Genomic DNA, 12061 nt, shown 5'->3' with positions numbered 1-12061 from the left:
AATGGAGTAATAAATTAGCATGTATTTCAACACAGGTGAGCAACTTGCAGCCCCTATTGTTTACAATTTTACCGTATTTTTCGCTCTATAACACGCACCTGACCATAACACGCACATCGTTTTTAGAGGAGGAAAAAACATTCTGAATGAAACAGTGGATGTATCATTTTTGTGCTTCATGCTGTGGCCACAGACATGTGATCTGATGGTGAATTTGGGGTGACCCAATGCAAAAATCCTGAGAATCCCTGTGGATCCATGCTTTGTAACCACGTTTTTGCACCGTTGCAGCCCCAGGCAACAGTGGGTGCGTGATTTTGGGGGGGCAGGCTGTAGCCATGGACATGCTATGTGATCTGATGGTGAATTTGGGGTGACCCAATGCAAAGATCCTGGGGATCCATGTGGATCCATGCTTTTAACCACATTTTAAGTGGGGAGGGAAGGAAAAACACAGAAGGGACAAGGAGCACGAGAGGGGTGTGCAGAGAAGCAGCTGGCTAAGAATGCAGGAGAGGGGTATAACGGGAGGGAGGAAAGGAAGGCAAAAGCTTTCCCTCACCTACCCACCCAAGCTAGCCAGCGCGTTCTCTCTCTCTCTTTCTCTCCCTCCCTCCTGCATGTTTTCACAGAGAGGAATTGGAGAGGAATTACCGGTAGAAGGAAGGACGCTCTCTTTCCCCTCTGCTTGCCTGGAGGACAGGGGCTTTCCCTGCTCTTTGTTCCGTTTGAGCAAACACAGCAAGGAAACAGAGGAGGGTGGGCAGTAAGACCCTGAGGCAGAATGCAGGAAAGCTGCCACTTCCTCTTTTCAGGTTTCCCTTCTCCGTGACTCGCGATTTGATTTTTGTCTGATTTTTTGGCTCCAGGGACCACACATTCGCTCCATAACACGCACAGACATTTCCCCTTCTTTTTTAGGAGAAAAAACCTGCGTGTTATAGAGGGAAAAATACGGTAATTCAGATTAACCAAGTTACTTGATAGTTTTTATCTGCTTTAAATGTTTTTTAAAAATGGTTTTTGTGCTCTAAAAATACTGTGGATGTGTTTACAACATTTTATAAGGTAAGGAATTTAAGAGGCAAAAGCTTCAAATGCCTAATGAACATACAATTAAGATCTGTGACACTGAAGTCTGCTTTTGAGTAAACACTGGGGGGAAACAAGCGTTATTTTCTATTGATATTTCTTCACCTGTGCAAATCTGTTGTCCTCTTTTATGGGGATCTTTTCCAGAGACTCGTATAATTCTAGACAGACAGAGGAGTTGCTTCCTGGGGCTTGTAGAGTATGCTGCCTTCGAGCTGGCAAAGGGGTTCCTGATGGGAACACCACCACAAATTTATCAGCCCCCGACTGATCCATTGCCTAAGAAATAAGAGAGATGAAGTTGGGTATATTAAACTTACAGCAATCAATAGACAAGAAGGATGAATTTTATGCCTATTCCATGTTAAGAGACAAAAATGAATTACCTTTAAATGCTCAAGGGTAATATCTTCAGATAAAGCACATGCTAACTGCCATTAACGGACCAGCCGCTTTTACAGCTGCAGAGACCCCAGAGATATTAAAACAGCTGATTAACTCTTATGTAACAACACACACACCCATTGCCTTATATAGGAAGAATGGTCTAAAGAACTGGAGATTCTCAACCAAACAATGGGAAACTATGTTAAGTTTTATAACAAGCATGCCTCTGGATCTCAAATTCAGTCTCATACAGCAAAACAAATATTTAGGACTCCATTGTGCTCGTTTATGAAAGGACTAAGACATTGAGCTGCTGGAGATAATGCTTCTCTAAAACACAGGTTTGTACAATGATATATTTTTGGCAGAAGGTAATAGAGACGATCAACATGACTGTATGGAATAATCATAAATTTGCAGAGGAAAATATCCTTTTGAATTATATACCCAAAACACATGGAATCTAACAAAGGGAGAATATGAATGGACTATCTGTGTCCTCATTATGGCAAAAAGACAGGTATTAATGAACTGGAAAAATAAATAAGTGGCTTATTTTCACGCCTGAAGATATGGACAAACCCATTACACTTGAACAAACTGCGTGCAAACATGGCCAAATTTAACAATATTTGGAATTATTTTTTCTAAATACCGTATTAAGTTAAAGTCTGATTAACTACAATAAAAAAAAATCCTTTTTTTGTAATGTATATAATATTTTGTTGTTCTGTTGTTTTCTACATAGCTACTATTTCTTTTTTCTTCTTTTTTGTCATCTTACTCTCTGCACATGTAATTATGTACTTTTTGTTTTTCAATGAAGAATATAAAGTAAAGAAATAAGAGATATGCAACATAATCACTCTGCAGAAAGGACCCCAAATCTTAAGGCACCACAATGTGTTACAGCATGTGCATTGCGACGACAGACAGGAAAACATTACAGCACAAACAGTGACCCTTGAGTAAAAAGGAGGAGAGATTTTAAATATGATTCTGTATTGATTCATGCTACTAGTCAAATCCTATGAGTGTTGAAATAATTTATGGATCAGATGTGAAGGTGAAATAGGTGGCCAAATTATTTTTTTATAATGAATTGGATTTATTTGATAGACTCCTAATTAAATTTAAAAATATGAAAGTTTACTGTTTATGTTGGCGTGTTAAGATGACCTGTCAATTCTGGAATCTTAGGGAATCCTATTCAAATACTTAGTCCTTCAATTAAAAACAAAGAGTTCTGAATGGCAAATATATTAACTGTGCATCAATATGAAATAACGAGTTTCAGACTCTCGCTTATTTACCATATTTTTCGCCCTATAGGACGCACCTTCCCCCCCCCCAAAAAATGAAGGGGAAATGTGTGTGCGTCCTATGGGGCGAATGCAGGCTTTCGCCGAAGCCTGGAGAGCGAGAGGGGTCGGTGCGCACCAACCCCTCTCGCTCTCCAGGCTTCAGGAAGATATCCTCAAGCCTTGCGAGCCCGGCAGGAGTTCCCGCCGGGCTCGCAAGGCTTGCGGGCGGCAGCCTGCAGCCTGCTCCGGAGTGCACCCCGGGCTTCGGGCAGATATCGGGCAGCCCCACAAGCTCGGGGGACAGCGGGGAGGCGGAGCGCCGCCATCCCGCTATTCCCCAACCTGGTTTGGAGGCTTGCGGTGGGGAGAAGCAAGCTTGCTTCTCCCCATTGCCAGCCCCACAAGCTCGGGGGACAGCGGGGCAAGCCACTGTCCTAGGGAGGCTGTCCCTGAAGGCAGAAGAGGGAGACGGAGCACTCCGTCTCCCTCTTCTAGCTTCGGGATGGCTGCCGGGGGGGGGGGGGGATAAATTTTCCCCCCTTTATTTCCCCCCAAAAAACTAGGTGCGTCCTATGGGCCGGTGCGTCCTATAGGGCGAAAAATACGTTACTTTAATTGCTACTTAAGTGACCCCAAATCTCTTTCAGGAAAGTTTTCACATTAAAACCTAAACTCACAAAGGTAGCAGTGATGGAAGATAGTTAATACAGATTAGGGAGGGAGCTCTCTTTCTGATTCTAAGCAAGAGATATAAAGACATTCATTCATTCATTTAATTTGCTTGCTTACCTTGACTAAGATATCTTTGGCAGAACATTCAATAGGCAGTATCTCATCATCTAAAAATGTATTTTCTCTTCCTAGCAAGATCCCAGCTTCCATGGCAGCCCCAATGGGAATGACCTCATCTGGAGGAATAGAGTTCAGCAATTCAACACTAGGGAAAAGTTCTTTGATCAACTGCTGCAGTTTTGGGATGCGAGAAGATCCGCCACAGAGAACTACCTAGAGGACATTAAAGCATTAATAGGACAACAGCAAAGATGGACAGGTTAGGCTTTTCAAAGGGTACTTGTGTATGCAAACTTTGCAAACACACACACACAGAAAGTGGGGGGAAACAGATGTTCAGACTTATTATCCTGGCTTGTTAATTGGCATTAAGTTATAGCCCCCCACCCCCGCTGCACAACCACTCAGATATAATGGAGAGCAGTGGCTTCAGGAATTAAGCTGTGAAGCAGCACTTGAGAGGAGGGGAGCAGCTAGGGAGTAGCGCTGAGTGATACCTGGGTTTCAACCAGATATATCACCAGCTAAACATCGTAATATACTGATATTTCACGATGTCTGAAATAAGGATGGAACTATAGAGGCACTGGATGGCTTCACAATTTTTTCCTGCATGGTGATTTTTGCATAGCACACACACACATCATGATTCAAGATATATTGCCAAGGCAAAAACTATGAAACCGATATCAGAATACAGACTTGAAACTGGTTTTGGACGAGATATTGATATATTGCCCAGCCCTACTAGGGAGGAATACTTGTCCCTGATCTCATTTCCAGTTTAATAAAGCATGGTTTGTGAAGCCTTGAACAATAGTCCAAACCATCCAAATGCAACTGCTTCTTTGTGAATACACTCTTATGTATTTCCTACATTTTTGTCAAAACAAGAATTTCAAGAATGACTTCAAAATAAACCAAGTTATTTGTATTGTTACCTTATTGATATCATCTGCTGTAAGTCCAACTTGCTTCAAGAGCTTTTTGATGGCTTCTAGGCATTTGTTAAAAAGTGCAGAGCAAATAAGTTCAAATCTAGCCCTGTGTTGTTAAAAAAACAAGCACATCCATATCTGTTCTTCCACAGGGAAAAGTTTGCAGAGAAACCCAATACAGTAGTATAATATTAAACATGGAGCTGTCCTCAGTTTCTGATGGCTCAGAAACTTCAGCTGCTCCAAAATGAAGCAGCCAGAAGAGTGAGTGGCTGGGTTTCCATTTAGAACTCGCCCTTAAACTGCAAGATTCCTTCTGGCACCTTCAATGTACCTCTTTACTCCAACTTCATATACTGTCATATGTTTTAACCAATTTTAATATTTTCATTTTAAACAGTTGTAACCCACCTCCCTGGGACCTCATGGGGAAGGGAGAGTAAGAAATCTAATAAATAATAATAATTTTCTTGCCCATGAAAAGGAAAACAGTTGCCTTTTTATAAATACATTCCATATGGAGAGTAGCCAGCTATCACGATCATTACCTTATGTGGGGGTTACATCCTGGTGATCATGCATAAAGCCAAAATCTCCTATTGTTAACATCCCCTTTCCCTGCGCTCTCCGAAGCTGAGTGTATTGGTAGTTAGGATTGCCAACATCTCCCCCCCCCCCCCGGAAGCTGCTCCTATTTTTAATTTTATTTTTCTGCCAAGCATCTAAATTTACACAAGTTAAATTTAAAGAATGTCATGGAAACAATGCTACACATGCAGAGATTCAAGAGTATATCTTACCTAGACACATTACAGTCAAAATCCAGCCCATCATACAGGGAGTCAACGAAGCAGTTGGCACTTCCGAGTGTCGATAGTGAATGCTTTGCCACTTCAGCACTGTTCATGAGCTTCATCATGGCCCTGGAGTTTTCCCTCACATCATATTTATAAGATCTACGGGGTTGTTTTTTTACAAAAAAAGTATTATTAACCATTACAGAGAACCTACTCAGTTATAGTGGCAATCATTTACCCTAGAAGTTAGGGGGGAAAAGGTGGATCCTGAAATTTATCATGTTTTTTTCAAATTCAAAGTATAAACATTATATGCATCTACTCTTGAAAGCTGGGGATTTATGGTAACTGAAAGAGGGGAGGTTCTTTTGAGTATGTATTCATGAAGTACAAATGCAAACATTAAGGCTCTGACATCTTAGTGTTGTGCTTAACTCTCATGTTGAAATCAACAGAATTTGGAAATGCTTAACTTTGGCTATATCTACCCCAACTTTCCCATGCTGCTTGTAAGTGATATCTATCAGGATCCTTCAAGAATGTAAGCATGAAACAAAGGATCTAACAGCCTTGCAAGTCCACAAAAGTCATTAGCCCTAATAAAAATAAAAAATACTAGGCTGCTTGCCCTTTCATAGTTACATTAGTCATTTGTGGCCTGAAAAGAAAAAAAGGGGAGGAAACCATTGTTCGCAAAGCTTCCATCTAGTTGCCTGGAGACAATTCTAACACACCTCAGACAACCTGGTAAATAGCTCTTTACAAGATTGGGATTATTTCCAAATTGAACTAAGAACCGATGTCAAATTTACAGTAACAACTTTTCCCCCAAAACATTATGTGAATGTACTGTTTGTCTTATTTCAACAGCGTAGACCTTTAGAAGTTGTAATTTTTTAAAAAAACCCTCACTATTTTTATTTCCAGAAGTTTTCATTTTGAGACAATATTTTATTATTTTTAAACTGTAATTGTTTTAAAAATCCTGTTATATATGTTGTGGGCCCCCAAGTGATATTTTTGCACTCAGAGGGTGGATAGAAATGTTTTTCATAAATAAATGTATTGTATATCAGTCAAAAAAATCTGATACAAAATGTGCTGGCAATTTTCCATACTGAGAAATTAACAGCAATGATTCCTTACTACACATTTATAAAACACCACATACTATTTAGGATATAGAGAACTTACCTTTGAAACTCAGATGCTAAATGTTGTGCTAAGGCTTCTGTGAAACAAATGCCACCTATACTATCATCTGTGTTCGTGGAAATAACACGATAAAGTCCACTGTTGACTTCAATAACCGTGATAGAAAGGGATGTTCCTCCAAGCTTGTAGACCAGCACATTGCTTCCATGCACACAAAATAAAGAAAAGGAAATCAGTATGCCTTGCCTCATTAGCATCAATACTAAAAGCCTTAATAGCAGATTCTCAGGACAATGACGACTGTGTCTCAAAATGACCTTCTGGTATCAGTGCCACTGCTGCACGCCATGGGGCAGAAGCGAGGTCAGGGAGGCTCTCCTCCTAGTGCTCTCTCACTTAACACTGCCCTGGCCCACCCTGAAATGAAGTCCATTTAAATTACAGTATTAAAGACTGGTTAAAGTATAATGCTTTGGTTTCCTGCCTTTGCCACTTGTTTAGAATCTCCTGAATTAAAAAATAATAATGTTGCAAAGGACTTGGATTTTCTTACTTATAGCAGTCTAGGATCCCTCTGGCTCAGATTCAGCAGAGAATTCTGCTCCATGAACTGAATATTCCTGAGGAGAGCAGCTCCTAATACTCCCTCCCATGCTGTTCCAGAGGGTTCCCCAACCTTCTAAAGCAGATTTTCATCTGCACAAGGACCTACAGAGGGAAGGAGACCATCAAAAATTCCCTTCTGCCCAGGGAAGCATTAAGTTCACAAAGGTCCATACCACACAACCCTAGAGCCAACTCACTTTGCAGCATATTGTTTAAAACCAAGGCTGTAATCCTGAAACTAGGATTAAGTCCTATTGAGTTTTATATCTGTGTAAGCATACTTGGGATTGCACAGGGGAAATGGTTGCTTAAAGTCCAATTGTCACCTTTTTCCACTAGGTGAATCTTGCCCAATTCCATAAGCCAGCAGAGCTGCAGATGGTTCATGAATTAACCGAAGAACGTTAAGCCCAGCTGCAGTAGCAGCTTCTCTGCAATAAAGACACAATTTATATTAGTACGTCACTTTAGATTGATGCCTTCTTTCAACATAAAACAGCAAAGTACCTTATTTTGGTATAGCTGGACCCTATCCCTGCATCACCACCACAAACACCTTACAAAACATTGCCAACCTGCTACAAGACATACAGTTAGCATGCCAAGAGACATTTTACTTAAGCACAGATAGGCACATTGTGGTAGGAGAATAAGCTGCCTACCTATGTTTGTTAATGAAATTGAACATGAAGCTCAAAAAGCTCAAACCAGTACAGGAAATGTGCACCTGTTTCTCTTTGGAGACCTTGGTGACTATGCAGTTAGCAATGTCTGAACACAAGGAACGGGAGGGTGCATGAGAGTCAGAGCCAGGCCTGACATGCAGTAGGGTAAAGTGATCAGGTGGCATCAAGAATAGGGAACAGGTGGAGGCACAAATGAGTGCTTCTATGACGCAGCAAGACTTTTTAACTGTTAGCCCTAAATCTGCTACAAATAGCAAAATGCCTTCAGCTGGCATGTCTGAGCCCTTTCCTATTTTATACAGTGCTCTGCACTGAATGGTCCACTCCCAATGCAGAATGTGTACCATGGCAAGAAGAAAGGAATAGGGGCATCCAACTGGAAGTCAAGATGCACGCTAGTCCTGGCGAGTGAAAATTGGCCAGGAAAGATGAGGCCACTGCTGGTAAAGGTTTTCAGTGCCTCCTAGTGAAAAACCAGGGTGCTTGGTAGTCGTAAATCTGTGACTATCTGGCCTCTGCTCAAGATACCAGCTTCCATGGAAGACTGACCTACAACAATGTCCCATAAGCTGGCTATTTAAGAACTACCCGTATGGCAGCTATAAGCTCATGTGGTTGTCTATCATGTGGCTACAAAGTGAGCCAAAAGTTATCACAAACCCGCCACTCAATTCCTGAGTAGTTTTAACAGTCCATTTACTGTGTGGTAGGAACCTGAATATTGTTTTCTCTCCATGGTGCCAGAACCTCCAAGCAGGAAGCTCTTAAACAACTACAACAAGTGATGTTATTTCACTGAAAGAGTCCAATTAGATGAGAATTGAGCTACTCCAGGTTAACACCATGTGCTTATGGTTGAGCTGAGATGTTGAACCCAGATCTTCCAAGTCCAAATATGTCCAAATGCCTCCTGTCCAGACATCTCAAATTCCCACAAATACAATTAATAAATATAAGCTGAAAATTGTATTCTCACCCAAGGGCATTCTTCTGTTTATCTCCGAAGTCAAAAGGTACCGTAATCACAGTGTCATTAACATCTGAGCCCAAAGCAGACTGAGCAGTTTCTAATACAAAAATATATTGTATTGTGAGTACAAGCAAATTCAATTTACAGGTATACGTACTTTTCTTCTGGGGAAATAGTTTAAAAATGTACATTTTAATATCATACCTTTCATTTTACTGAAGATAAGCTTTGCAACATCTTCTGGGGAAACAAGTTTGCCATCTATTTCATAGTTTAGTTTTCCATTCTTTTCAATGACCTACAAATGAACATACAAATATGACTCTCTCTCAGCTTATCTATTATAAAAGATTCTGCAAGATTCTTTTCGTCTGATAAATGATTTAGAAAGCAAATATTACACACACATCCAAGGTCTGCTCCCAAGGGGTGGTGACACTCTAGAACAAATGGGGAGGGGAAGAAGGAGGAGGAGTCCACTAGCATTGCACTGTATCCCTCCAGCAGGCACAAGAGTAATTTTCGGTAAATAATCTGATGAATTGCAGATATATTGGTTCAGTAGTTTTTGTGCTAGGTTCCTATGCTAAGCTAATTGTGGATGGGGTGGAAGAGAACTCAATGGAAGTTGCTTGCCTCCCCCAAAGGCAATGGGATTGGAGAACTGAGTGAAATCATTCCCTCTAATTACAAGCTTGACCTGTCAGTCACAACAGACCTCTCCTGCTGTTTAACATTATATAACACCACTGGGTGCTGTCATTAGGACATCTGAAACAAATTGTCATCAGTTTGTTGCTTGACACCCAACTCTATTTCTTTGTGACATTAGAATCAGGCCAGTGTCTGGACATATTGCTGGGCTGGATTAGAGTGAATCAGTGAACTGAGACTGCACTCATAACTTCAAGGCTGAATTGCTGCCACGTAACCACTGTGGGGCTGCCCTCATCTCTGGTCTGGAAGCTGCAGCAAGTCAGAAGGGGGTTGCACAGTCTGTGGCTGGGTTTGCCTTCCACCAACATATAACACCAGTACTAAGAGAGCTGCACTGGAGGTCAATCTGCTACCGGAACAAATTTAAGGTTTCATTTTTACTGTATAAAGCCTTTTTATACAGGGTTGGGTTTTTTTGAGAACTATTTTATCTGGTTCTGCTTGTTGTATATCACTATGGTATTTGTGGAATGTTTAGCAGTTTATAAATACTACTAATAGTAATGGGAGGAAAACATGAAGTAGCTTCTTACTTACTGAACATTTACTTTCTGCAATGTACTTCTCAGCTTGTGGGTCTCCAGAGCTGTCAAAACAAGGGAAATTGATGTGTACTTAAACAAAAAAACACCCCCCAAAATTTACATTTATATTTTCAGCACATAAGAATTGTGTTTAATGAAGTCCTCCTTAATCTTTAATTGTTCAAAGCTTTCTTTATGTATTTCAGCATGATATCAGAATTTGGACTTTTAATAGTAGAAAAAAATTCAAAACAAAACAAAGTTACATTCCAGAATAACTTGCTTTAAATTTTGTTAAATAAAATATATACTGCTTACAAGAGACTTTTAAGCAGCCTGCTTGCATATTTAAGCCTGGTAACAAGGTTTGTACTTACATGCCAGTTTTTATACATTTTTGTTTAACAATCCCATTCTGTCAGGTAAACCCACACTAAATCCCAAAATGAAGTTCACTATTACTTTCCGCACCTTCTCCCGAGAATCTGCTTCACTTTCACCACTGTATTTGAAAGATTTCTCACTCTGTTTTGTTTTGCTGCCAGACCAACAACCTGGAAATAATTTTAAAAGATTTGTTCAAAAACAACAAAGGTACCACCACTTTTTCTTCAAATTTATACTGGGGGAAAAGTTACCTCTTCGTTTTCTGAAAATGCAACAACAGCAGGAGTAACCCTGTCACCTGCATCATTGGCGACAACATCTGCACGACCATCCTGAAGAAGCAACACACACATGGAGTAGAATGATTAAGTATAATAGCTCATTGACACAGAAATTAAACACAGTAACTCATTACCACTCGGAAACCCCAGAAAATAATATCATTTTTTAATACAGGATCCCTTAATTTTGTTTGTCCAGCAGAGGCTAGATTCTGTTCTTGACTATTACCTTACCACGGAATGCACAGGGTAAATTTTGTATAAAGACAAATAATGTACAAAGGAAACTCTTGTAAATGGAAGCTTCTATTCCAATGCATACTGGGAATAATATAACAGGATCCTTTTGTTTGTTGATTTGTTTTCCAGCTGCTCTAGATTGATGGCCCACCCCAAACCATAGATAACGAAGAGTGCTGGACTCGCATGTAAGCCATAATTAAAACAAACTAAGCTTCATAAGCCAACAACAAATCATTACTTCAGTTTATAGATTGTTGGCAGTAAATTGGCCATAGTTAAGTTAGCAGGGTTCACAAATACTACTAAACTGTGATTTCATAAACCATAATACAGTGGTACCTGGGGTTAAGTACTTAATTCGTTCCGGAGGTCCGTTCTTAACCTGAAACTGTTCTTAACCTGAAGCACCACTTTAGCTAATGGGGCCTCCTGCTGCCACCACGCAATTTCTGTTCTCATCCTGAAGCAAAGTTCTTAACCTGAAGCACTATTTCTGGATTAGCGGAGTGTGTAACCCGAGGTACCACTGTATAAGCAACTACAGCTTAGAATTATGTGCAAACCAGACCAATGCATATATTACTTTATCCAGTGTCATTCAAGTAAACTGATGGAAATGCATTTTACAATAAGCACATGAGGGCTCAAATTATTTATGTGAGATGCTCCTCTTGCAGGGCTGGTTTTCTTGGGGGGGGGAGGGAGGGGTCTTAAGCACAGGGGACCACGGACTCTCTCCTGATTAGGATTAATCCAATTTGTATGCTGCCCTTCAACCAGAACAAACCAACAACGTCCCCCTCCCACAAACAAATTCGGGAGGATACAAATTTAATAAATAATAACAACGGCAGCAATTAACAGCGATTTAAAGGCTTCTGGCTACTCCAACGTCCTCCTCAAACCCCGCTCTAGCCACTCAACAGCACTACCCCGCCCAGGAAACGAAAATTATTATTATTATTAAAATTACATTTATTTATTTCCCCCTGCCCCCCCCCTAGGCCTACAGGGAAGAGGGGAGACCCCCCCCCCAACCGGCCGCGCACCTTATAGGCGGCCGCGCACGCGCAGCTGCTGCCCAGGTGGACCCCGATGGCCGCCATGGATCCGCCGTCGCCGGGAGACGTCTTACCCACAGTGCACCTCGAGGCGGGCTGCGTCAGCGCGTGCGCGTGCCGC

The 12061-nt window shown here is 41.0% G+C and overlaps 1 protein-coding gene across 1 annotated transcript in view; it reads right to left on the bottom strand.

Moving 5' to 3' along the window:
- The window catches only part of HSPA14 (heat shock protein family A (Hsp70) member 14), a 13507-nt gene extending 1446 nt beyond the window's left edge, over positions 1-12061 (bottom strand). Inside the window, exons 1-12 of the mRNA XM_028745480.2 lie at positions 11929-12061; positions 10607-10687; positions 10440-10522; positions 9982-10030; positions 8932-9025; positions 8734-8824; positions 7398-7502; positions 6505-6666; positions 5314-5469; positions 4517-4619; positions 3573-3788; positions 1198-1371 (exon numbers count right to left, since the gene is read on the bottom strand). Coding sequence (XP_028601313.1) covers positions 1198-1371; positions 3573-3788; positions 4517-4619; positions 5314-5469; positions 6505-6666; positions 7398-7502; positions 8734-8824; positions 8932-9025; positions 9982-10030; positions 10440-10522; positions 10607-10687; positions 11929-11985 — 1371 coding nt within the window. The 5' untranslated portion in view covers positions 11986-12061. The remainder of the gene's footprint in view (positions 1-1197; positions 1372-3572; positions 3789-4516; positions 4620-5313; positions 5470-6504; positions 6667-7397; positions 7503-8733; positions 8825-8931; positions 9026-9981; positions 10031-10439; positions 10523-10606; positions 10688-11928) is intronic.

Source organism: Podarcis muralis, chromosome 10, assembly GCF_964188315.1.
Source record: "Podarcis muralis chromosome 10, rPodMur119.hap1.1, whole genome shotgun sequence".
Classification (NCBI taxonomy): Eukaryota; Metazoa; Chordata; class Lepidosauria; order Squamata; family Lacertidae; genus Podarcis; species Podarcis muralis.
The sequence above is the reverse complement of the archived record's forward strand: the minus strand, read 5'-3'. Positions and strand labels throughout refer to the sequence as shown.